Below are 20746 nucleotides of genomic sequence, written 5' to 3'. Positions count from 1 at the left end.
TTTTACTTCTGCAAATTTGCTATAAACAATAAATCGCTCAGATTTTGGAATTCTCGAGAAAACTAATTCATTTAATACTATCTATATGTGTAAATTGGCCAATATTCAATATCAATCGTTTTAATTGACGAGATGTGTTTCGAGATTGATAAATAAATGATAATAAAAGCGTGTAGACAACATGCATTTCATAGTACTCGACGATGACTGTGACTTACACAAGTCAAGTGAGTTCCACGAATAGTAGGTTCAGCATATTCGTGAAACTTCTATTCAGGTAAGTACTAAATACTAATACTAAATTATTTCAATTTCAAAATTTTAGACAAATTTCATTATTTAAAAAAAATTCTATTACAGATGGAAAGCAAGCATTTACAAGTTAATATGGAGAGATTTAATTGTTTTTTTAGCTTTGTATTATGCGGTTTACTTTTTACACATTTACGGCTTTAACGAAGACGCTAAAAAGTAAGTCTAATCATACTATATTTTTCTTAATTCATAAATTCTATATCATTCAATTATTTTTGGAAAAAGGAATATTGTTTTTAAACTGTTCTAATTTATTTACTTGTAATCTTCATTGATTTTAAATTATCTTGGTTATCGAATGATTATTTAATTTTCACTTTAACGTTAACCAAAATTACATTTACATGCTAATTAAATCTAAATTTCTTTGCATACCCTTTCAATTTATTTACGATATATTTGTTAAAAGTTTATTGCTTCACTTGCTAAATATAGCCATAAAAAAAGAACATTGAGCAATTTTAGATGATTCCAAATGTTGCATAATATTATTGACGATTTAAAAATGTACTCTATATTATAATATAATAAAAAAACGTTTGCTTTTATGATTATCTAATATTAATTACGAATGAGGTATTCGAATATCAACATTTCTATTTAGTTTCTATGAAATATTATATTAAATATATAAATTTGTTTGTATTGTCTTCGGTTCTCGGGCAATTAAGGTTTGCTTATCAACATTTTCATTCTTCATTTTAGATGCATTTTATTTTATTGCCTCTAATATTACTTGTAGATCCCTTTATCTTTTGTGTTTCTAATATTAATTATGAATGAAGTATTAAAATATCTACATTTCTATATAGTGTCTATATGTTAAGTTCTTTTAATTTGCTTACTGTCTATCAAAATTTATATTCTTCAATTTAGATGGTTTCAAAAGATTGTGATTTATTGCCGCCAGTATTACTCGTTGATTCCTTTATCATTTGTACTGGGATTTTACGTGGATTTGGTGATGAACAGGTTTTGGGATCAGTACCAGTCCATTCCATATCCAGACACTTTAGCTATCATATTGAGCGCTAGTATGCAGCAGCAAGTAAGCATTAAAGAATTTCTCTAAAAGAAGTATATAAGCAATTGTTGAATTAAAGAGTGAACGAAGTCGTTTAGCGAGAAGAAGTATAATGCGCTACATTTGCTTGAGTTTTGCCATAACGATGTCCATGATTTCACCAAAAGCTAAGAAGCGTTTTCCGAAAACCGATCACTTCGTGGAAGCCGGATTGATGTTGCAAGATGAAAAGAAGATTTACGAAGAACTCGAAGCCCAATCGGCTTCAATCAATAGTTATTTGTAAGTAGATTTAAATTACGTTCTCGTCGTATTTAAGGATATATTACTCAGGATTCCGATCGCCTGGGCCGCAAATCTCGTGATTAAGTCTCGGGATGAAGGGTTAATCACTTCCGATATCCACGTTCGCACTGTGACCGAAGAAATTGCGAAGATCCGCAACAAATGCGGCGAATTGTTGGATTTTGATTGGATATCAATACCTCTTGTTTACACTCAAGTACGTTTGAGTTTTATTGGAATTTCATTTAAAAAGTTATCTATAAAGTTTGAAAATATGTTCAGGTGGTAACTTTAGCTGTTTACTGGTATTTTCTAACGACAATTGTTGCGCATCAATTCGTCGATGCGGATACGGATCTGCACTTTCCGTACATCACCATTCTCGAGTTTTTCTTTTACATGGGTTGGTTGAAGGTCGCCGAAGCTCTGATAAATCCATTCGGCGATGATGACGATGACTTCGAAGTCAACTGGCTTATAGACAGACACGTAAATGTATGGTTCTTCGCGGAGCAAACGAGCGTTGGCGTTTTATTCGCGTAGGTTTCTTATCTTCTAGTTGATAAAATGCATCATCAACATCCGACACTCGGCAAGGATTTGTATTGGGACTCGATGGTTCCGCAGCATCTTCCATATACCGTAGCCTCTGAACAATATAGCGACAACATGCCTATCGCATCCACCGACAAAATCATACTAAAATCAGCCGAAGAAGAGATCATCATTGATTCGACGGAGGTAATCAAACTTTTTTTATTTATTTTACAACAGTTTCATTTATAATGTTTGTAAGCTAAAACTACTAGAATATTTATAGCATTACTTCTAGAACATAAACATCTAAAGAAAATTGTACTATAATATAACATTTCTTATAGAATCTTCAAGATAATGATGGAAAGAAAAAGAAAAGTAAGTACAATCACTTAAAAAAATAAGTAAAAAATTAACGTAATAAAATTGTAATTTAACAACAGAGTCATGGATACGTAGATTATTTAAGAAGCGATCTGAAAGATTGAAGCACAGGCCAATTAACCAATCAGATTACATCATACAAAACGTAATTATTACATCAGTTACACCAATTAATTTCTTATTCACTATTTTTTTTCTTGTAGATGGATGGTATTGCACAGGAAACTTCAGCGAAAGCGCCTGAAAATATTGATGGTCAAGATGCTTCCGCTTCTTGTGATGATGATTCGTTCGAACGTCTGAAAGCTATAAGGCAAAATCAATTGCGCTCGAAGATAAAGAAATACGTCACCCTCATGAAATATCAGGGCGATGGTAAAGTGGATGAAGATGATTCTTTAATTGAAGAAATTATAAATAATTGATTAATAGTTTCTGTTACATTAATAATAAATGACAAGTATTAAGTTGTCAATAAGTTAATTTCTGGCCAAACATTATACTTTTACTAATTACACATTATTCTCCATTCATAAAATGATCAATCGAAAAACGTTATAAAACATTTTAAGAATTTAAATGAGGATAAGCCTAACGAATTAGTCTTCGCTGGTTCAGCGTTTCTCAACCTATGAGTTAAAATATTTAATGAGTCTTGAAATGACAGCTATTACTTAATTTTTTTGGTAGTTCAACTACAAACAAATATGTTGGGTCGCTCAGCAAAAAGGTTGAGAAACGCTGCTCTAGTTTATCGTAGCTTATATTTTTAGTCCACTTATACACATTTTTTTTAAGAGATTTATTTCAATTTATAAATCTCTTTGGCCCAATTTCTGCCCCACAAACTTAGTTGGTTTTTGGGAATTGAACCAACGACCTTTCGTATTGCATTTTCGTGATACAGGCGACTAACAATTTCAATTGATACACAAATAAAGTTGTTTGAATGAAAACATGATATATAAGTTGCCTATGTAATATTGTATTTTCTCAATAGCATTTGTTGATACAAGCAAGTCAATATAGCTTAAAACACTCGTTTTTTGTCATATAAATTAATGTAAAATACAATAGTTCTATCCATGACGAAAAAAAAAACTCAACTCAAATTATGTCTTACAAAGAAAATTATATATACAGTGGAACCTCGCTTAACGACTTTTATTCCAAAATTTCTGGATATTTACTCGTATAGTGAAAAATATTCAAAAATACACATATTAGTACACAAGTTTTAAAAATGATGTAGTAGGCGCGTAATCCGTTATGCGAAACGTCGCTCGTTAAGCGAGTCATTTTTCTTACACTTCATTTTGCTCGTTATTCGTTAAGCGAGGTTTCACTGTACATTGTTAAGTAGCTTGAATCATCTTCATATTTTCCTCTATCGCGGCTATATCTTCGAAGATATTTTTGCAACGGTTTTTAAATCTTGCACAAACAAAATATGAGACTTATCTTCTCGTCAATCGTTATACGAAACATCGTTAATCGAGTCATTTTTTGTTACAATTTATTTTGCTCGTTATGCGAGGTGCTTGTTAAGCAAGGTTCTACTGTATATGGGTCGATAAGCAATTAATTATTTCTTCTCTAAAATTTATTTGAACATTTTCAATTCAGTTTAATCTTAAAAATGTGTTCATTACTGTTACTAAATAAGTGTCGAAATTCTAAACTCTGTAAAGCTAAGTAAACACTACTGTATATTTGTGATGTGCGCAAAATAGACGCGCCAATTCAAAAGCTGGAACACATATTTGCAAATGTATTCCGTTGTTTATTTAACAAATTACGAAACACAGATTAATTATAAAATTTATTAATCATAAACATAATATAAACTTGGATACTCATATAAATAAAATTAAAAAAAAAGAAACATGATGCATATAAATCATGTTTTGCATCTTTTCTTCCTTTCTTTTTGTATGCTTGTTTATTTTCACAGTCGCATTTCGTTCAGCTGCCGTTGATAAATGAGAATATAAATAAAGTAATCGGAGAATTCGGGTTTTCAAAAATTTAGTTAGTTGGTTGCGAGATACTCGCACTCCTTGCCGGTCTTCTTGATAACCTCCAGGATTTCGTTGGCCGTCAGCGTAGTCTTCACGTTGACTTTCTGCTCGGGAATGCTAATCAGAACTTCCTCGACTCCTTTCCCTGTTAAACCCAAAGAATAACGATAGATAGCACAACTTCTACAATAATTAAAAAATAGTTGCTTCTGATAACATTTATCACGGCAAGATACAATCTGGTATTATCTTGAGCACTCAATGTAAAATACAATTAGCTCAACTTAAATCAACGTTATCAGGAACATTGTTTAAGTGCCATTCTTTTCCTGTCGCTCTCAATTTTCAGCGTGCAACGATTTATTTCTCTCTTTATCGCGCTCAAAATTATTTCCTGTCACGCTCGAATTATCCTTTAACGCAAACCCACGCCATTCCAATTATATTGTTTGGTGAATTAGAAAATTATTTTTTTTTTATGTAATAATACCTTTGTATTTGCTGAGGACCCTTTCGACGGCGCCGGAACACCCTTCGCAGGTCATCGTCACTTTGAATTCGTGCGTTTGAATCTGCGAATAGAAATATCGAATATAGTCAGGAAATTGATTTATCTTAGTTTTCGGTAATTTTTAATAATAAAGATATCTGTAGAGGACAATAGTTTTTGAGGAATGTTGTTAGAAACATTGACAGTTTGAAGAAGAAATGGACAAGAATGGCCACGCTCTTTCTTCGATGCAATTATTCCAATTGGAAGAAGTGCTCTTCACATAACCTTAACCTGAGATATCTTTAAATGAGGACTTACAGCGGCCATGGCTGGGATCACTTGGAATTTGGGTCTGGTTTAATTCAGAAAAGCCGGATGTTGGAAGTAGCAGTACGATGAACCTGCTGGCACCACAGATCTGCGATTGACGTAGAAGTCAGTGAGACAACGTCCTACTACCAGATGATCAACTCTACAACGACTACTGTCAGATAAGATTTCGAACGGGTCGCTGACTACGCTCGACCCACACTTGCCTTTATTACTTCCTCCACCACATTTTCGAACCTCTTCCAACAACATTTCCATTTATTCGTACTAGTTTTTTGTTTTGTTTTAATATTTTTCATCATCATCGTCATCACAATGCAGTGGTGACTCAATTCGTGCGGTTAATTGGTCTTCGATATGTCAATAAGGCTTGTTTATTCTGCAATTAAACAACAGAAATATACGATAACAATGCAACGTGACGCAGAAATTGTAACTTTATCGAAACAATTTCAAAATAATGAACACATAGGGAGATAGTGAGAAATAGAGACGTGTTGTTTTATCAAAGTTCCAGGTCGATTTTGCAGTGAGCTTGAAAATATCTACAAACTACTTCATTTTTCGGTCAATTCTGATAACACCTTCGCAACTTTTTTGGAATGCGTTTATCTGCTCTCAACAATTTGAAACATATTCTAATTATGTATATTCAGTAGTTTTATTATTACTTTCTGTATTACTCTTTAATACTAAGAATTAAGTTAAAAGCAACATAAAAACTAACGTTGATAGACCTCGCATAGTCCGGCTTCGATCAGTCCAAATTCACTACAGTCCTGTTTGAATATTTTAAAACAAACTAAATTTTAATTGAGTAAAATTATTTAACATATAGTTTTTGCAAGTCTCTTTTTGTGCGGTTTATTTTATACGGTTTTAAAGTCTTCAATTAGTCCGGGATACTGACGGAACCGATTAGATGTATTACTTATGCGAGTTATTGCTATAATCGTTTCATTTATTCAAGTGTTCAACCAGAACTTAATAACAAACCAATAAATATTTTAAACCATAAAAATGTGTTTAATTTTATGAAAATTGCGTATTTATACGTAATATATCAGTTGTATTATTATAGATACGAATTATGTAAAACCTATATAATATTTACTTATTATCAATATGTATCTTAGATTATATTATTATGAAAATATAACTATCAAAATATTTATGTTTTACTGCTTTCAATCAATAACAAAAAGTAAATAAAGAAATGTACACATTATTACTATATTAATATATTTTATTGACTGCAATAAATCAATCTGTAAAAAAACTTAGAAAAGAGTAAATAAATAATATTATTTGCTTTGTTTATCTACATTGTATTGATTTTTATTTTATTTTAATGCATAAATAAATACGGATTTTGTCTTGGAAACAACAATCTTGTATTTATTTATAGACGTGTGTATCCTAGACGATATCGTGCGATAAAAGGTGCATTAGGCTTCCTATATTTTTAAATGTCTGTTTACGCACTTGTTTCAACCGTACTTCAAAGTCTAAAATGCACCGTTTCGACTTCGCACAAAAATATAAATATGCGTACATTAAACAAAAATGTAAAGATATTTGTCGCTGAATCCAATCGAAAACAAAGTAAAAACGAAACGATAACTGAGATTTCGCAAAATTGATCTAACAATTGCATTTCTATTGAGTTTTAAATTTGGTTTTAATGAAGTGCGTTTAGACTTTTGTCACTCTTAATTCTGTAAATAATAATTATATTTGGTATGATGACAGAGAATGTGCAATCTTTTAAAGAAGAAAAAATATAATACATTATTAAATCACATCTACTGCAAGGATAAAGGAAATTTCAATAAAATGCATTTTATTGTATGGTTAATTTTAGATTTATCATTATATAACAAACTATTGATATACAAAGGCATTCTTATACATCAGTATAGTCATATGGAATACAGTGATGGGGTTTTCAGTAAGCAATTCCAACATTGACTACTTCAGCAATTCGTTTCTGCACAAATGAAGGTAGAGATAAATGGAAACTGTTTTATTTTAAATAAATTAAAAAAAAGGAAGAGCTTGTACAATGTTGAACGTTGTAATAAAAATAAGTAAAAATCGGATAATTGGATATTCTTTTTATTGTATTCTTGTTGCTATCATCTTTTTCATGACTATTTCTGTAGCCCCTAAATTTTACACAAATAATAATAATATGTAATAAAAGAATAATTGAAACAAAACTAATCTTCTACAAATAAAGTGAAAAAATAAAAACGAAAGAAACAAAAATGATCGAGGAAGAGAGCTACATGACACCGTTGTATATGTACGTGACAATTCCAAAACAAATAACAATAATAAATTCAAAAAAATACAAAAGACTACATTCTTATCAAAGGAAACAAAATGTACGCTGACAAGGTGTTTCCATTTTTCCGTTCGTCATTTTCTTCTCACCGTTTCATCAACTTTTCTCAGGGTTATAATATTAGAAAATTTCATAAAAATACCAAATGCTATTCATTTAAGATTTAAGTCTTATATACAAGATTACTTTATTATTATTTTTATACGCTTTCGGGTCCTCCCTCCCCTTCGTCTCGTAATATAATTGTTTGTGCTAAATTGTAAAAAGAAAAATAAATCTCTAAGGGCGGACAAAAAGGCGACAACAAAAGAATCTCAAATGTAAAAAAATTTAAATCCGACACTAAAATTGACTTTACATTTTGTTTATTATATAATTGTTTTTTTTGTGTATGTTGGAATATTTGAAATGCTTCTTATTTCAGCTCACAAAAGCTGATCATATTATGTTTCCAATGTTTTTTTTTTAATTAAATGTTGTATCACCAGATAGCTACATCAGGTTCAAGCTAAACCATCATTTTTACGTTACAACTTACATAAGGAAAAGAAACAGAATGTGCACGTTTTATGCGATGAAAAATGATCAATTTTGCCGAAAAGAATAATAATGCGACCAGCGCGCAAACGTGATGTAGCTATCAAATATAAGTTACATTTATCAATATTAATTATAAGCATGTCTCGTGTTCAGTTTTACAGTGTCCGATTCAGGAGATATCCAAAAAAATGCAACTTTAAAGTGGCTGGTTATGTCTGTTATTATTTGGTCTGGGCCCGTTGTTCCTATTGTTATTCCTCGGTCTATTGTTGTAGCCGTTGTTGTTTGGGAAGAACGGTTGGTGGTGGTTGTTGGTTGGCGGACCGCGCTGCTGCCTGCGCTGTCTGTTCATATCTTCGTGCACCTCTGGATGGCGTTCGCCGATGCCGTTGTTTGTTTGTGCTGGCGGTACAACGTGCTGCGGCATCACCATCGGCGGTTGTTGCTGTTGTTGATGAATTTGTTGCTGTTGTTGTTGAACAGGCGGCACTTGCTGAGGTTGCGGGGGTTGTTGTTGTTGCTGCTGCTGCTGTTGTTGTAGTTGTTGCGGCGGTGGAACTTGTTGCATTGGTTGCGATGCAACAACGTTTTGTGGTGGTTGCTGAGGCGGAGCATTCGGGTATTGGTGGAAATGAGGTGGCATCGGAATTGGAGGTGGTAACGCAGAAACGTACGTCTGGTTCGTGAACGTTTGCGTTGGTATTTGTTCTGGAGGAGTATCCAATTCGGAATCCTAAAAACATTACAAGTAGTATTATTTTAAAAAAAACATGATTAAATAGGAATATAATAAAAAGACTAAATGAATTTTTTTAGTAATATACCTGCAAGAAGAAAAAGCTTCCGTTGCCTAGGACTTCGGTGATTGGTCTAGGTGCTGGTGGCGGCGGCGGTTGTTGGTAATACATGGCTTCCGGTACCGGAGGTTGCATCTGCACAGGTGGTGGTTGTTGTTGCTCCATCTGCGGAGGTTGTTGCTGAGGTGGAGGCTGTTCCATGATCGGCTGCTGCATTGGCGGAGGCGGCCTGACTTCCATCGTCATGTTTTCCAATTGCTGAACCGGAATGGGTTCGATGGGTGCAATCTGCGTTGAAACCATAACAATCTCGGGACATTCAATGGACACAACACATTCCTCGGTGAACGTTTCCACGGCTTGATCGAAGTACCCGCTCTCATGAATCTTGCCGATAACTTCCTTGATCTGACTATACGTTGATCCAAAAGCTTCTTTCTGTTTACCATCGACAACAGCTTGTAGATGCTCCGCTGCCGCCTGCACTTGGGGCATGAACTGGCTTGGATTCCCGCTCGCATGCTTGGGCGTAGCCACCGAATATAAATCGTCCAATAACCTATAAACATTGATCATTATTACCGAATCCAATTAACGTATAATAGAAAAAAGACATACTTGAGATCAGTCTGTGTTAACAAAGCAGCGCCATTCTTTCCCTGAAGAAAATCTTCTCGGGCCGTTTCAGACACCATATTTGACAGTGCATCTTGTACCAGTAAGACTTCACGAATCTACAAAAAAAAAAAAAAAACATTATATAACAACGTTTAATCGGACATCTTCGCATCAGAAATTACCTTCGTTAATTCTCCTTGACTACGCGCTAAGGCCTCTTTCCTAAGCCGTTTCTTGTCATCCTTGTCGGAGACCACAGCAATACCTAGGAACTGTTTACATAAGTCACGTGCGAATTCTAATGTTTGGACGACCTCATCATACTTGGCCACCGCAGACTTTTGATCCGCGTTCAGATCTTTTCCGGATCGCTGTACCTCTCGATACGACTCCAATTTACTCTGGACAGAAAAGAAAATAACAAAAATTAGAAGATGTTCACGAGTAGCAAGCCCTGTGCGATTTCCCCGAGAGAGCACACTAAGGTTAACGAACTTTTTTATTTACATTGCAAATTGATTGACATCAATGGCATCCCACTTGGTCGTAAAGAACCGCACAAGTAGCCCAAGGACGTCTCCTCATGAGAAACAAATATAATCAAGCAATTTACAAAGTAACGGTATACAAGGGATTGCATTTTACACGATACATCATTGTGTCAATAATCTCATATTCTCCGCTCTTAATCACGTAATATAATTATCTGACAGCAAAAATAACTTAATACTTATCAAATTGATTATTATTTAATTAGTAATTAACGTTTTGATGTGTTCACTTTTTTTTAAAGTAACTTTTAATCACACATTGTACTTGTACAAGTATTTTCAAAATAAAGTTTGCACCATGGACTCTCATTCAAACTACGTTATTTTTTCATTTTACTATGCAAGTTACCTATAATTGCAACAACGACCATAACACAAATATTTTGATGAATGAGATTAGATTTAAAATTTAATATATTTGAACCTGGTGCACCACGAAGGACAAGCTTAAGTTTCACTGAATGGGAAAAACATGCTTTATGTATTGTATAATACTAAATTACAAAACGAATAATATTCAACAAGATTAGAATACAATACTAAAACAAAATCGCATAATACGAATTTTAAATGTAATCATCCAATATTAATGAAATTAACAGGAAATAGTATTCATAAACACAAAAGCAAAATAAATTAAGACAGCGTGTAACTACATTTGTTTATCTACCTAACAAATTCTTCAGCCTTGTATATTATGTGAACGTGTATAGCGTAAGACTTATTACAGTTGCAAAACGTCTTTGCGGATTACAATGCAGAGTTGATAAAAATAGGTATCTCATCGCAGTTCTAATACGTTGCTTAACTTTCGCAGCCGATGGACGCCACCTGGCGTTCGAAGAAATATAATTTGCTCAGAGGCGTTGTTTTCTTCAGCATTTTAACGTCTACCCCTAATATATGATATACGATTACATTTGCTTAATAACAGCAAACATTTTTATTATGTCTACCAGCCAAATTTTCTATAATGTATATGTCTGAATTCATTTCAACTATGCAAAAGTTTCCCAATGTTGATTGTTCTTGCGTTTTTAACGAATATGATTTATTTCATCTTATTGGAAATATACTAATTTGCAAAGTAATGAGTTTCTCACCTGAAACATATATACAAAAACTGAAAGATGATTAATGTTTGCATCAAGCTAGTGGATGCACATCCGCGCATAGCCGCAATTTATATGCGTGCGAGATGTGTTTGTTTTCGGTGTGCAGATAAGATTGCAGGAATACAAACATAATGTTTCGGGATTCATGATTTTATATCACAGGAGGCGAAGGAGGATGTTGCAAAAAAAAATGCCAGCGGCTCCTTCCTGGAAATGGCGGAAGGCTGTGTATGCGTTGCAGCCTCTTGTATACAACAAAAACCGGCCATGTTTGTTTTAACCTAAGCAAGCAATCGTCCAGATTACTTTTTCTCTGCCCCTTCGCATCGTATTCATCGTTTCCCTTTTTCCGTTTGCCCTGCTTACCTTTCGCTTTTCCATGTTCCTTATTTTGTGCTCTATCACGGTGATCGCCTGCCGGATCGGCGGCATCGGCGTGTTGTTGGTGGCCTGCGCCGGCGGTTGCTGCTGGGGGTTGTTGTTGGCCACGGTGACGGCGGCGGTATTTCCATCGGCAACGGGAGTCGCCGTCACCGCCACCCCCATGTTCTCCGGTGCCTTTTCAATTTTGACGTTTGCCGCTGATGGCATTGTTATAGCAGTCTCTGTATTTGGTTCCTCGGACACTAAACACCCTGCACTTCGAGCTAGGATCGCTTCCAGTCAATTGCGAAATGCGGTATCGTGCTTGGAATTAAATTCGCCGCACAAGAGTACAAAACTCATTTACCCCTCTCGCCTCTGTTCGCACACTCACACACTCACTTCTGGCAATGAGAAAAAACGCCGACACCACACGGAAACGTCAAACTATTGCCGACCGTTAGCGGAATATCGACGATACCAGAGACCTCTACCGTTCGAATCACATCCAACCAATAGAATCATAGTATTTTACAACATTCCTCTACCAATCTTATCTTCCAGTTAAATATAAACATATTCTTTTCCATTGTATAACATCATTTATTTAATCATTACATTACATCAATAATTATTTACATTACTCTTTAAATTTGAAGTCTATAAACATTATCAAACTCGTTTTCAATTAAGACAAATAAAAATAACTACCCTTAGACACTTCAACCGTACTCATGAAATTCAGATATCTGTATCATAACAATTTATTTATAATTAATAAAATTTACTGTCCCTAATAATAAATTGCATCAATCAATCTACAGAGTACATCATATTTGAAAAAAATATGTCTTCTTTACTACTACAGACCCTTTTGAACGTCCTTAGCTCAGGTAGTGTAAGCAGGTAATGTTTGTTATATATGGGAATTTTATGAACGTAGTTTTATTTTTCAATTCTTCATATAGTTTCTTACATCTTACGATTTTTATTAAAAACTAAATAACTGATCATACTATTTTGTTACCTACTTGTACGATATATTTTGTTTAATACTGATTAAAATATTATATTTTTTGTATTTCTATGTTGATTTCTATTTATTATAACTGTACGTTATTCATTTCGTATTATTAAGTGTATTTCGCAAAATGATCGAACCGTAGGTAAACAAAATTTACAAAAACGGTTCGACAAAAGTTGAATCTCTTAGATCATTTCAATCTTCATATCTGCATGGGTTTTATTGTATTCTATAATTCCATGAACGGTTACACTTCTTTTTTTAACATTTTCCAATTTGCTTTTATATTCGTATATTCCAATCAGTTAAACCATATTTCTTGTGCGTTGTATCTCAAAATATTAAAAATTTCTTTGTGTTTGTTTATATTTCTTTTATTAGTACACTTACTCTCGATTATTACTGACATTTCAATATTTTTATTGGACCAATAAATTAGTTAAATATATAGGAATAATTAACACTTGTTTTGATGTCGACTAGTATTGCCTACAATAATATTTGATTAACCATAATCATTAAAATATAAATAATGATAATGTGGTAGTCATGTGTTTATTATAATAAATTTTATTGACTTCGTTATCTGTAAAACAAAATCTTCAACACAATTGTGTTTATGGATTTGCAAGGAAATAAAGGAACTTTCATAAATTAAACAAATACATATATACATATACACAACACAGACGCACACATGATTATTATTGACTCTATTTATTATATAATTATAATATTATTATTATTTGTGATTTGGGAATACACACTCTGTTTTCAGGTGTACATGCAGCTTATTTATAGGTATGTAAGGAGGTAGCAAGTTTTTCGTTTATTTATTCTCTGCTATAAAAATTACAGTAACAAGATGAACTGATATATAATTATTTAATACGCAATCAATCGATATCTCAGTGAATCTGCGCTAATGACGATGACATTAATAATGATATTAAGACATAAGCTAATAGAATTACATATAAAACGGCGATTTCTTTGTCTCTTTTTCGTTTATTCTGTTACAAGTGCAAATTGTTCGGCGCACCGGAATGTCCTTTGTTTATTTTTTGTGAATTCTTATTTTACTCTTCCTCGTGAATGTTGAACAGCTTCGCGACTTCGTTTAGATCTTCATACTTGCACTGATCTTTAAGCACTTGGCGGGCAGTTGACATGCGATTGAAAACGTTCCACAACACAATACCTACAATGATATCATCGCGTAAGTAGAAGATGACACCCTTCGAGAAGTCTTCGCCGGGTCGAGAAGCGGCCTGCTGGCGTCTCCTTTCGGCCATCTTCCTTATCTGGGAGTCAGATTGATGCTTGGTCGTCGGTTCAGCTCCTTGTCCTTTGCCGGCACATTCCTAAAATTTTACCATAATTATGAATAAATGAAATAATCGAAAAATATGCATATATTACGTCTTCTTCATCCTTATTCGTAGCTGCTGATTCGTCGGTGGCCTTTGCGAAAACTCCAACGGTGGGTAAACAAGAATCCACAATGCCGATGGCTTCGTAACCGATATCAGGACCTAAATCGGACCAGAACATACTTTGGTGAAGGTACGGTTTTCCGGCGCCAGTCATATTCTCTCCTGCCAATCGACCGGATATCACGGCATTGTCGTGATGTTCGATCCTCCTTCTGCCCAATTTGGTATCGTAGAAGCAGGCTGCGTCACCTGCCACGAACAAATGCGATCTGGCCTGCAGTTCGGTGTTCACCAGGTATCCTCCAAATTCCTCGTCGATTTCCAAATCAGACTTAGTTGCCATTGATGTGTTCGGCGCTGCGCCAACGGCGACAATTACCAAATCTGCCGAAATCGTGTGACCGTTATTCAGGTTCATATGGACCATGTCGTTCGTTGAACAAACTCCAGTGATTTCAGCATTCGGAATGACTGTTACGCCTTCCTTCTTAACCTTCTCGGTAGTCCAGAAGCTTAAATACTCTGGTAGAATAGCCCCCATATGTCCGCTCTCCTTAAACACCTGATATACCTTGAAGCCAGGATCATCCTTAGTTCTCCTGCCGAAAGCGCAGGCTAATTCGCTACCAAGAAATCCTCCGCCAATAACTGCAACAGTCTTGGCATCCTTCAATCTCTCGTGAAGACATTGGAAGTCATACACATTTCTGTACAAGACCGTCCTTTCCAGTACTTTCTTATCGGCATTCTCGAAAATGTCCAAATTTTTCGGACTTGATCCGGTGGCGATAAGACATTTTCCGTATTTGATTTGATGTCCTCCTTCCAAATGGGCAACTCTGTTTATTACGTCAATATGTGAAACGTCCCAACCCCTTGCAACAGCGACACCACCATGTTCCGTAATAGTTAGATCTTCACAGTTAATATAGAAATCGTCAGGTTCATAAAATAGACTAAAATAAATAAAAAATATTAAATTCAAAATAACTCCTAATAAATGTAAAGAATTACCTTCTCTCAGTACCATTCCATTGTTTAAAGTTTAATTTCTTGACTGCTTCTTGGTCATCAGAGAACCACAGTTCTTTGGATAGGGGCGGTCTCATGTATGGGTAGAACTCCTCGTTGGTAATAACAAGTACTTTGGCAGTGGGATCGTTGGATTTGATCGCCCTAAATGCAGCAAAAGCGGCGGTACCGCCTCCGATGAGGAGGTATGGCACATCCACCGGAATGTCCTTGGAATCCTTGGGGATTTTCAAGAACACCCTTTCCTTCTTAATTTTCTTTGTCACTACTTGCGGATGCTTCTGCTTCTTCTGCAAGATGTACATATACAGTGCGCCCATTGTCGCTGCAGCCACTAAAAGCGCCAATATAAGGAGCGACCGACTTTTCTTCTTACAGTTAGGGTCATATGGGCAGTCGGGTTTGGGGCACTCGCTCATAAGGTTTGGTCTCTGACATTCTTGCAGATATGGCAATGGCTGAAAAAAATATTATTTAAATATGTCCAGTTCACAAAGAAAATCATGGAAATTTTACCCTCTGCTTGCATTTGTCTGATTTATTTGTTGGTTTGCACGGTTCTGGTGGCTTCACTGTACATACATACTTCTTACCATCACCTTTCTTATTGCAATATGTACGTAAATTTACAATGTCATTTGTGGGTCTGTAAACTGCAAGGAAAATTACATCAGATCCATTTGAATAGTATTTGCTAAAGTGAATATTAAAGAACGGAATTGAGTCATAAAGTCATAAATTGGAAAATATTTGACACCTGTCAAAAGTTAAGGAATTATGGAAATTTGTCTGAAAAAATGTTATTCTATTGCCTTTCAGATAGTGCATATCTATGTGCATGGAGCATGTGATGGGTGATTGTAGGTTATGTTACAGCAGTATGGATTACGAATAGTAAAATGCTCGAGGGAGATTGTTTATGTCATTAAAAATATACGAGATCAGTTAAAGACATTTAAGAGTTATCTTACCAAGGATTTGCGATTGTGGGAAATAAACGGCCGGACGTAAATTCCTTGAGACCAGACCCACGATTCGGTTGATCCTGTACATGTCGCGCGGCAAATGCTTTATTTATATATAATTTCTCCTGTCCGGTCTTTTCGGTGGCACTTCTCCTTTCCTCAGCGACTGTTCCTCGGTTACGTAACGGATTCGGTTGTGGGGGCAAAAAGGGGGAAGAATAAAAGCTCGAAATCTATTGACGCGACCAATGCTGGAAAGCCCGTCGGTCTATCATCCTCTCAGATGTCGTTTCTCTTGTTTTCTGGCACTCGAACTATGGTCAATTTTGATGTTAATTTTTGATATTTTTTGTTATTTTCATGCCGTCATCGTAAACAATAAATTTTGTTTCTCGAAACACGTTAACTATGATAATCAGTAGTGTATCTTCAATTATAACCAAAACACAAAATTTGTGTCAAAATCGATTCGAACCTAGATATAATATTACCTTTTCTCATGGACTCCTGTTCGTTGAAATTTTCGTTATCACTCTATTATCTTAACATAAACTATGTACTTCCTTAACCTATACTTCCCAAACAACACATTTATCAACTAGAATTTTAATCTGCCGTTTAGGGTCTAAACTTTAGACCTCTAACATTTACTCTTAGAACTTTCTATTTTATTTTGTATTATATTAGTTTGGTTGAATACAAATACTTAAAAAAAACCATATTTGTACATTGTCATTAAGAAATTGAATTCTATAAAACAATTAATATTTAAATTTAGAGAATTTGATAAGTTTCAACATTTGTTTTACATAAGATTACATTACAATTTTTATTTTTTCTCTGTTCTTTAATGTTAATTTTCTATATTAGAAAATAGATAAATGTAATAATTTGCATAATTCGTCTACTGGTTTTATACTAAAAATAGTTTCAATGAAATTTTCAATTAAAAGTATTTGTTTTGTTCACAATTATATGTATTTTTATCCAATATACCAGTTATAATTAATAACCATTAAATTACAGCTTGAGAATACATATAAAAATTGTAGCAATTGAACATAAAAATGCAACGAACTATTAATAATTAATAACATAAACAATACATATTAAAAAGTTGTTGGAATCAGCGATAAAGTACATTACACCCTAGATTATTACTGGGTTATATAAACTTGCATATAATAAGTTCACTTAATAAGAAAATATAATCACATCATTAGTCTACACCGAGAGATATAACGATTTTAGATCCAGCTAAAACAATTTCAAAATCGAATTAACAAAACAAAAAAATAATAGTACATAACAAAATTTCTCTAAAATAAATATACACGTTAGCGGATTATGTGTGTAAAATATATTTAAGCTGGCTTAGGCAGTGCACCTTCTACAATATCGTAATAGTAAATGCAAAACACGCTGCTGTTGTGAGAAATGATTCTCAGGAATTGTCCGGCGATGGCGGTCAGTTCCTTCTGAAGGGCATTCAGACCGGCCGGGACCTTCTGAGGGGCCGCCGTCGAGGACGCAATTATTTGTTCATAAAACTCTTTGATTCTTTGTCTGACCAACTGCTTGATCTTGTTGCTGTCGTTCCCGATGTCCGCGATGGAATCCGTAAGTGTTTTCTCATCGGATTCGCTCATCGGCGAGAACTTGTGCTGCTCTATATTCTCCTTCGCGTCTTTGATCGCCTGCACTGCAATATTCGGTAGAAGCTCCTTCAAATTACTGAAAACGATATCTCGGTTAATCGTAGTTATAAATATAACGCTGTTTTTGAGCTCTTACTCTGGTTCAGCATACGATTGCATTATGATGCAGCAATGCTCCTTTAGCGATTCCTTAAACGATGCCAAGGTGTTCAGATTCTGACCTACTAAACTCATGGTGACTAGCAAGACGGTGCCGGTAATAACCAAGCGCTCCGTTCTAAGCCGCAAATCTTCCAATCTGGTTACATCCAGCATAAACGTCTAAAAAAATGATAAAAAATCATAAATAAATTCCAATAATAAACAACATTCAATGACTCCACACACATATATTAGTATTAATAAATTAAGCCATTAATGTTGAAACTAATTAATTAGTTAAACATTTACCTCCGGATACGGCGCGTTTAGCTCCCACTCGATGAGATCTATTGCAGCCCTGATAACCGTCTCCTTAGTCAAATTCCTCACGTACGTAGTATGATCAATGCTACTTGGTTTCTGAATCGAAGTATCTAAATGCTTCAAAATCCATTTCCTTGTGAATTCAAGACCATCTAAACAGAAAATGTGTTAACCACAATCGACAATTCAACTATCCAAAGTAATTATACCAGGTTGTATTGCCAAAAAATCGGCAAACTTCTTCCTTTCCAGTTCCACGCTGTGCGCGATGATATCTGGTTTGGCCATTTCTATAGCGAAGTTCGCCATATCCAGGGCCATCAAGTTCAGAGTCTCCAATATTCCTTTGAACGTTTCCACCACGTCCTCAATTTTGGTCAGCTCAACGATCTTCTCATCTCTCACCGGAGCGCAAAGCTTACCCATCACGGTTACCACGTAATTGGCAAAATACTGGAAATCCAGTATGCCTTTCTCCGCTTGCTGCTTGATCAGATCCTGATCCAGAACTTCGGTAATCTGTTGCCGTAGTTTCGTGTGCTGCGGCAACAGCAGATCAAACAAACCCTGTCTGATGTCGTTGAGCAGAACCAGAGCCTGAAACATCAGCCTACGTTCAAATTTTCACATGCTTTGAACGATACTTTGGAGCATCCACGAAAGTCTAATTCATTGATATATTAATTTATTAATCTTATTTTTTTTTTATTCCTCACTATATACAACGATTTCAATAATTATCGACAATTATTTATTGTTAACAATGAACGAAACATCGGAAATAATAATTAACGAACAATGATTAGTCTTGGTTGAATAAATTATGCACTAGTCTGACGTGTCTTTTTACTCTGGGAACATTTGCTATAATACAATTGTTTACGAACATTTCAATAAATCCCACACTGTACTCGAAAACAACAACACAATACAGAGCGGTCAATAATCCTATACGTTTTTCTGTATACAATAAACATTATATATTTTTTATAATATAATTTGTTAAAGCTCAAATAACCATTTTTAATATTGTTAATAAAAATCTCCCCGTATTGTCAATTTAGAAATTTTCCATAATTCCATTAGGACTTGATAATATCTAGTTTAGATATTCTTATTAGATTCAGTAGATTTTTTTTTAAACATAGATTAAAATGTAACTAAAAGTAATCAATAATTACATGATCATAATTTGGAGGATCCTGACTGATGTCTCTCCTTAGCAGATCCCAGTAGGCTCTATGCATAGTATCCTTAATCACTTTGTGAACACTATCTGGTTCAGGTTCATGCCTCTCCAATCTGAACTCCTTGTCAACTACAATTTGATGAACCAGTGCCATATCCTGCATGCTGTTAGCTGCCTGCATAATCTCCTCCAGAGAGACAAATTTAGGTGGTGATGCTGAGGTCAACCCAGAAGACACCATGAATGTAGCCTTCTGCCTGCAAACATATAAGTCATCCAATAATTACTTAAATCAATTGCAGTGACAGTGACCACACATACCTTCTGGAAAAATTCTCATCATCACTAGCAGCAGAGCATTCACTCTGCGACCGGATCCTGGCCCCCTCAACATTCTTTGGATCAGAAATACGGTTTGGGATGTTGTCACTCATCTTGAGACTGTGCACTGCTTTTGCTGTTCAGTGGCGAAATGAGTCCGGCGTGCTGGATTTCGGATGGAAAACAGGTCGAAACTATAATAAGAACATTGTGCAATCAGGAAGCAAGATCTCTCTCTCTTCATGGTGGTGCAATGAGTCACGGCGCGGAATTGCGTCAGTGACACTGGCTGGATACGAGGCACGCGAATTGCGGCTTGCCCCAAGTGTACGTACCTTTCGGATTCAGTGATTGGAAAATGTTTTGTGCAACGAGAATTTCACTTTGATTTTTGTTCAGTCCGCATATGAAAACCGAATGTCAAATCGAACAGCTGATTCCTTTATTTACCAACATAACCTTGATTCCGGCGAGTCGGTGGTCGCTTCTGGGGGAATTCTAGTTTCCAAATTTGGTACACACTTTATTTAATTTTTTTTTATATTATCCTGTCCTTTACAAAGGATACTTTGTTAACTTTGTTTGTCTTTGTTCGTCGCAATTTCTCTCAAACAGGAAATGATGCATTGTTGTGATACACTAATTTGAAGAGGGGCTTGTTTATGTTTTGGCAAACATTGCTTTGTCCTCTACGTCTTTGAATCAGCAATTATTGAACTCTTGTTTATGAATGTTGATCTGTCTACTGCTGCCTACTTATTAGCAATTTTTCCTTTGAGCGTAGGTTTTTAATTTCAATTTTTTTAAAATTTAATCAACCACAGTTCTTCTACCTTTAATTGTTCTTATTCCAGGTAAACATAATTGAAAACTTTACTCAGAACAACTTGTTTTCTTGTTCTTATTCCAAATATGTGAAATCATCCAAGACGC

General features: G+C 34.8%; 5 protein-coding genes across 6 annotated transcripts; 1 reads left to right on the top strand and 4 right to left on the bottom strand.

Moving 5' to 3' along the window:
- Window positions 1-203: 203 nt before the first annotated feature.
- On the top strand, window positions 204-3030 carry LOC108567109 (bestrophin-2-like). Its single transcript, XM_017927380.1, has 10 exons — window positions 204-277; window positions 361-471; window positions 1192-1363; window positions 1419-1621; window positions 1673-1841; window positions 1907-2119; window positions 2168-2365; window positions 2506-2539; window positions 2605-2690; window positions 2749-3030. The coding sequence occupies exons 1-10, from the start codon at window positions 204-206 to the stop codon at window positions 2968-2970; spliced, it is 1482 nt and encodes a 493-aa protein (XP_017782869.1). The 3' UTR covers window positions 2971-3030.
- Window positions 3031-4468: 1438 nt separating this feature from the next.
- LOC108567124 (metal homeostasis factor ATX1) lies at window positions 4469-5548 on the bottom strand. Its single transcript, XM_017927397.1, has 3 exons — window positions 5378-5548; window positions 5057-5138; window positions 4469-4711 (listed from the first exon to the last, which is right to left on the bottom strand). The coding sequence occupies exons 1-3, from the start codon at window positions 5384-5386 to the stop codon at window positions 4578-4580; spliced, it is 225 nt and encodes a 74-aa protein (XP_017782886.1). The 5' UTR covers window positions 5387-5548; the 3' UTR covers window positions 4469-4577.
- Window positions 5549-7491: 1943 nt separating this feature from the next.
- LOC108567172 (caprin homolog) lies at window positions 7492-12176 on the bottom strand. Its single transcript, XM_017927491.1, has 5 exons — window positions 11727-12176; window positions 9877-10095; window positions 9695-9810; window positions 9104-9635; window positions 7492-9012 (listed from the first exon to the last, which is right to left on the bottom strand). Exons 1-5 carry the CDS (start codon window positions 11949-11951, stop codon window positions 8476-8478), a joined length of 1629 nt encoding a protein of 542 aa, XP_017782980.1. The 5' UTR covers window positions 11952-12176; the 3' UTR covers window positions 7492-8475.
- Window positions 12177-13564: 1388 nt separating this feature from the next.
- Window positions 13565-16768, bottom strand: LOC108567173 (apoptosis-inducing factor 1, mitochondrial). Of its 2 annotated transcripts, none has more exons than XM_017927494.1 (6): window positions 16672-16768; window positions 16187-16494; window positions 15732-15868; window positions 15198-15673; window positions 14170-15139; window positions 13565-14111 (listed from the first exon to the last, which is right to left on the bottom strand). In XM_017927494.1, the coding sequence occupies exons 2-6, from the start codon at window positions 16266-16268 to the stop codon at window positions 13827-13829; spliced, it is 1950 nt and encodes a 649-aa protein (XP_017782983.1). In that variant the 5' UTR covers window positions 16269-16494; window positions 16672-16768; the 3' UTR covers window positions 13565-13826. The 2 variants fall into 2 exon arrangements, with proteins under 2 accessions (XP_017782983.1, XP_017782981.1); XM_017927492.1 differs by having other exon boundaries at window positions 16187-16607; window positions 16672-16767.
- A 468-nt stretch (window positions 16769-17236) lies between these two features.
- Window positions 17237-20537, bottom strand: LOC108567156 (T-complex protein 11-like protein 1). The gene is made up of 7 exons (XM_017927461.1): window positions 20149-20537; window positions 19814-20007; window positions 19485-19749; window positions 18513-18900; window positions 18289-18455; window positions 17975-18159; window positions 17237-17914 (listed from the first exon to the last, which is right to left on the bottom strand). The coding sequence occupies exons 2-7, from the start codon at window positions 19924-19926 to the stop codon at window positions 17545-17547; spliced, it is 1488 nt and encodes a 495-aa protein (XP_017782950.1). The 5' UTR covers window positions 19927-20007; window positions 20149-20537; the 3' UTR covers window positions 17237-17544.
- Between the last annotated feature and the right edge of the window lie 209 nt (window positions 20538-20746).

Source organism: Nicrophorus vespilloides, unplaced genomic scaffold, assembly GCF_001412225.1.
Source record: "Nicrophorus vespilloides isolate i.1.1-1 unplaced genomic scaffold, Nicve_v1.0, whole genome shotgun sequence".
NCBI lineage: Eukaryota > Metazoa > Arthropoda > Insecta > Coleoptera > Silphidae > Nicrophorus > Nicrophorus vespilloides.
Note: the sequence above shows the minus strand (reverse complement) of the source record. Positions and strands in the feature narration are given on the sequence as shown.

What these genes read in the sequence shown, in the direction of transcription:
- LOC108567109 (XM_017927380.1), top strand. Translation starts at nt 204, where the DNA reads ATGACTGTGACTTACACAAGTCAAGTGAGTTCCACGAATAGTAGGTTC. An exon ending in GCTTCAATCAATAGTTATTT is followed by an intron (nt 1,622 to 1,672) that starts GTAAGTAGATTT and finishes TATATTACTCAG; the next exon opens with GATTCCGATCGCCTGGGCCG. An exon ending in TTATAGACAGACACGTAAAT is followed by an intron (nt 2,120 to 2,167) that starts GTATGGTTCTTC and finishes TTATTCGCGTAG; the next exon opens with GTTTCTTATCTTCTAGTTGA.
- LOC108567172 (XM_017927491.1), bottom strand. Translation starts at nt 11,951, where the DNA reads ATGCCATCAGCGGCAAACGTCAAAATTGAAAAGGCACCGGAGAACATG. An exon ending in GTCAAGGAGAATTAACGAAG is followed by an intron (nt 9,811 to 9,876) that starts GTAATTTCTGAT and finishes TTTTTTTTGTAG; the next exon opens with ATTCGTGAAGTCTTACTGGT. An exon ending in GAAGCTTTTTCTTCTTGCAG is followed by an intron (nt 9,013 to 9,103) that starts GTATATTACTAA and finishes TAATGTTTTTAG; the next exon opens with GATTCCGAATTGGATACTCC.
- LOC108567124 (XM_017927397.1), bottom strand. An exon ending in GGTCCTCAGCAAATACAAAG is followed by an intron (nt 4,712 to 5,056) that starts GTATTATTACAT and finishes TGGGTTTAACAG; the next exon opens with GGAAAGGAGTCGAGGAAGTT.
- LOC108567156 (XM_017927461.1), bottom strand. Translation starts at nt 19,926, where the DNA reads ATGAGTGACAACATCCCAAACCGTATTTCTGATCCAAAGAATGTTGAG. An exon ending in GATGAGAATTTTTCCAGAAG is followed by an intron (nt 19,750 to 19,813) that starts GTATGTGTGGTC and finishes ATATGTTTGCAG; the next exon opens with GCAGAAGGCTACATTCATGG. An exon ending in ATCCTCCAAATTATGATCAT is followed by an intron (nt 18,901 to 19,484) that starts GTAATTATTGAT and finishes CTGATGTTTCAG; the next exon opens with GCTCTGGTTCTGCTCAACGA.
- LOC108567173 (XM_017927494.1), bottom strand. Translation starts at nt 16,268, where the DNA reads ATGTACAGGATCAACCGAATCGTGGGTCTGGTCTCAAGGAATTTACGT. An exon ending in CAGACAAATGCAAGCAGAGG is followed by an intron (nt 15,674 to 15,731) that starts GTAAAATTTCCA and finishes TATTTTTTTCAG; the next exon opens with CCATTGCCATATCTGCAAGA. An exon ending in TGGAATGGTACTGAGAGAAG is followed by an intron (nt 15,140 to 15,197) that starts GTAATTCTTTAC and finishes TATTTATTTTAG; the next exon opens with TCTATTTTATGAACCTGACG.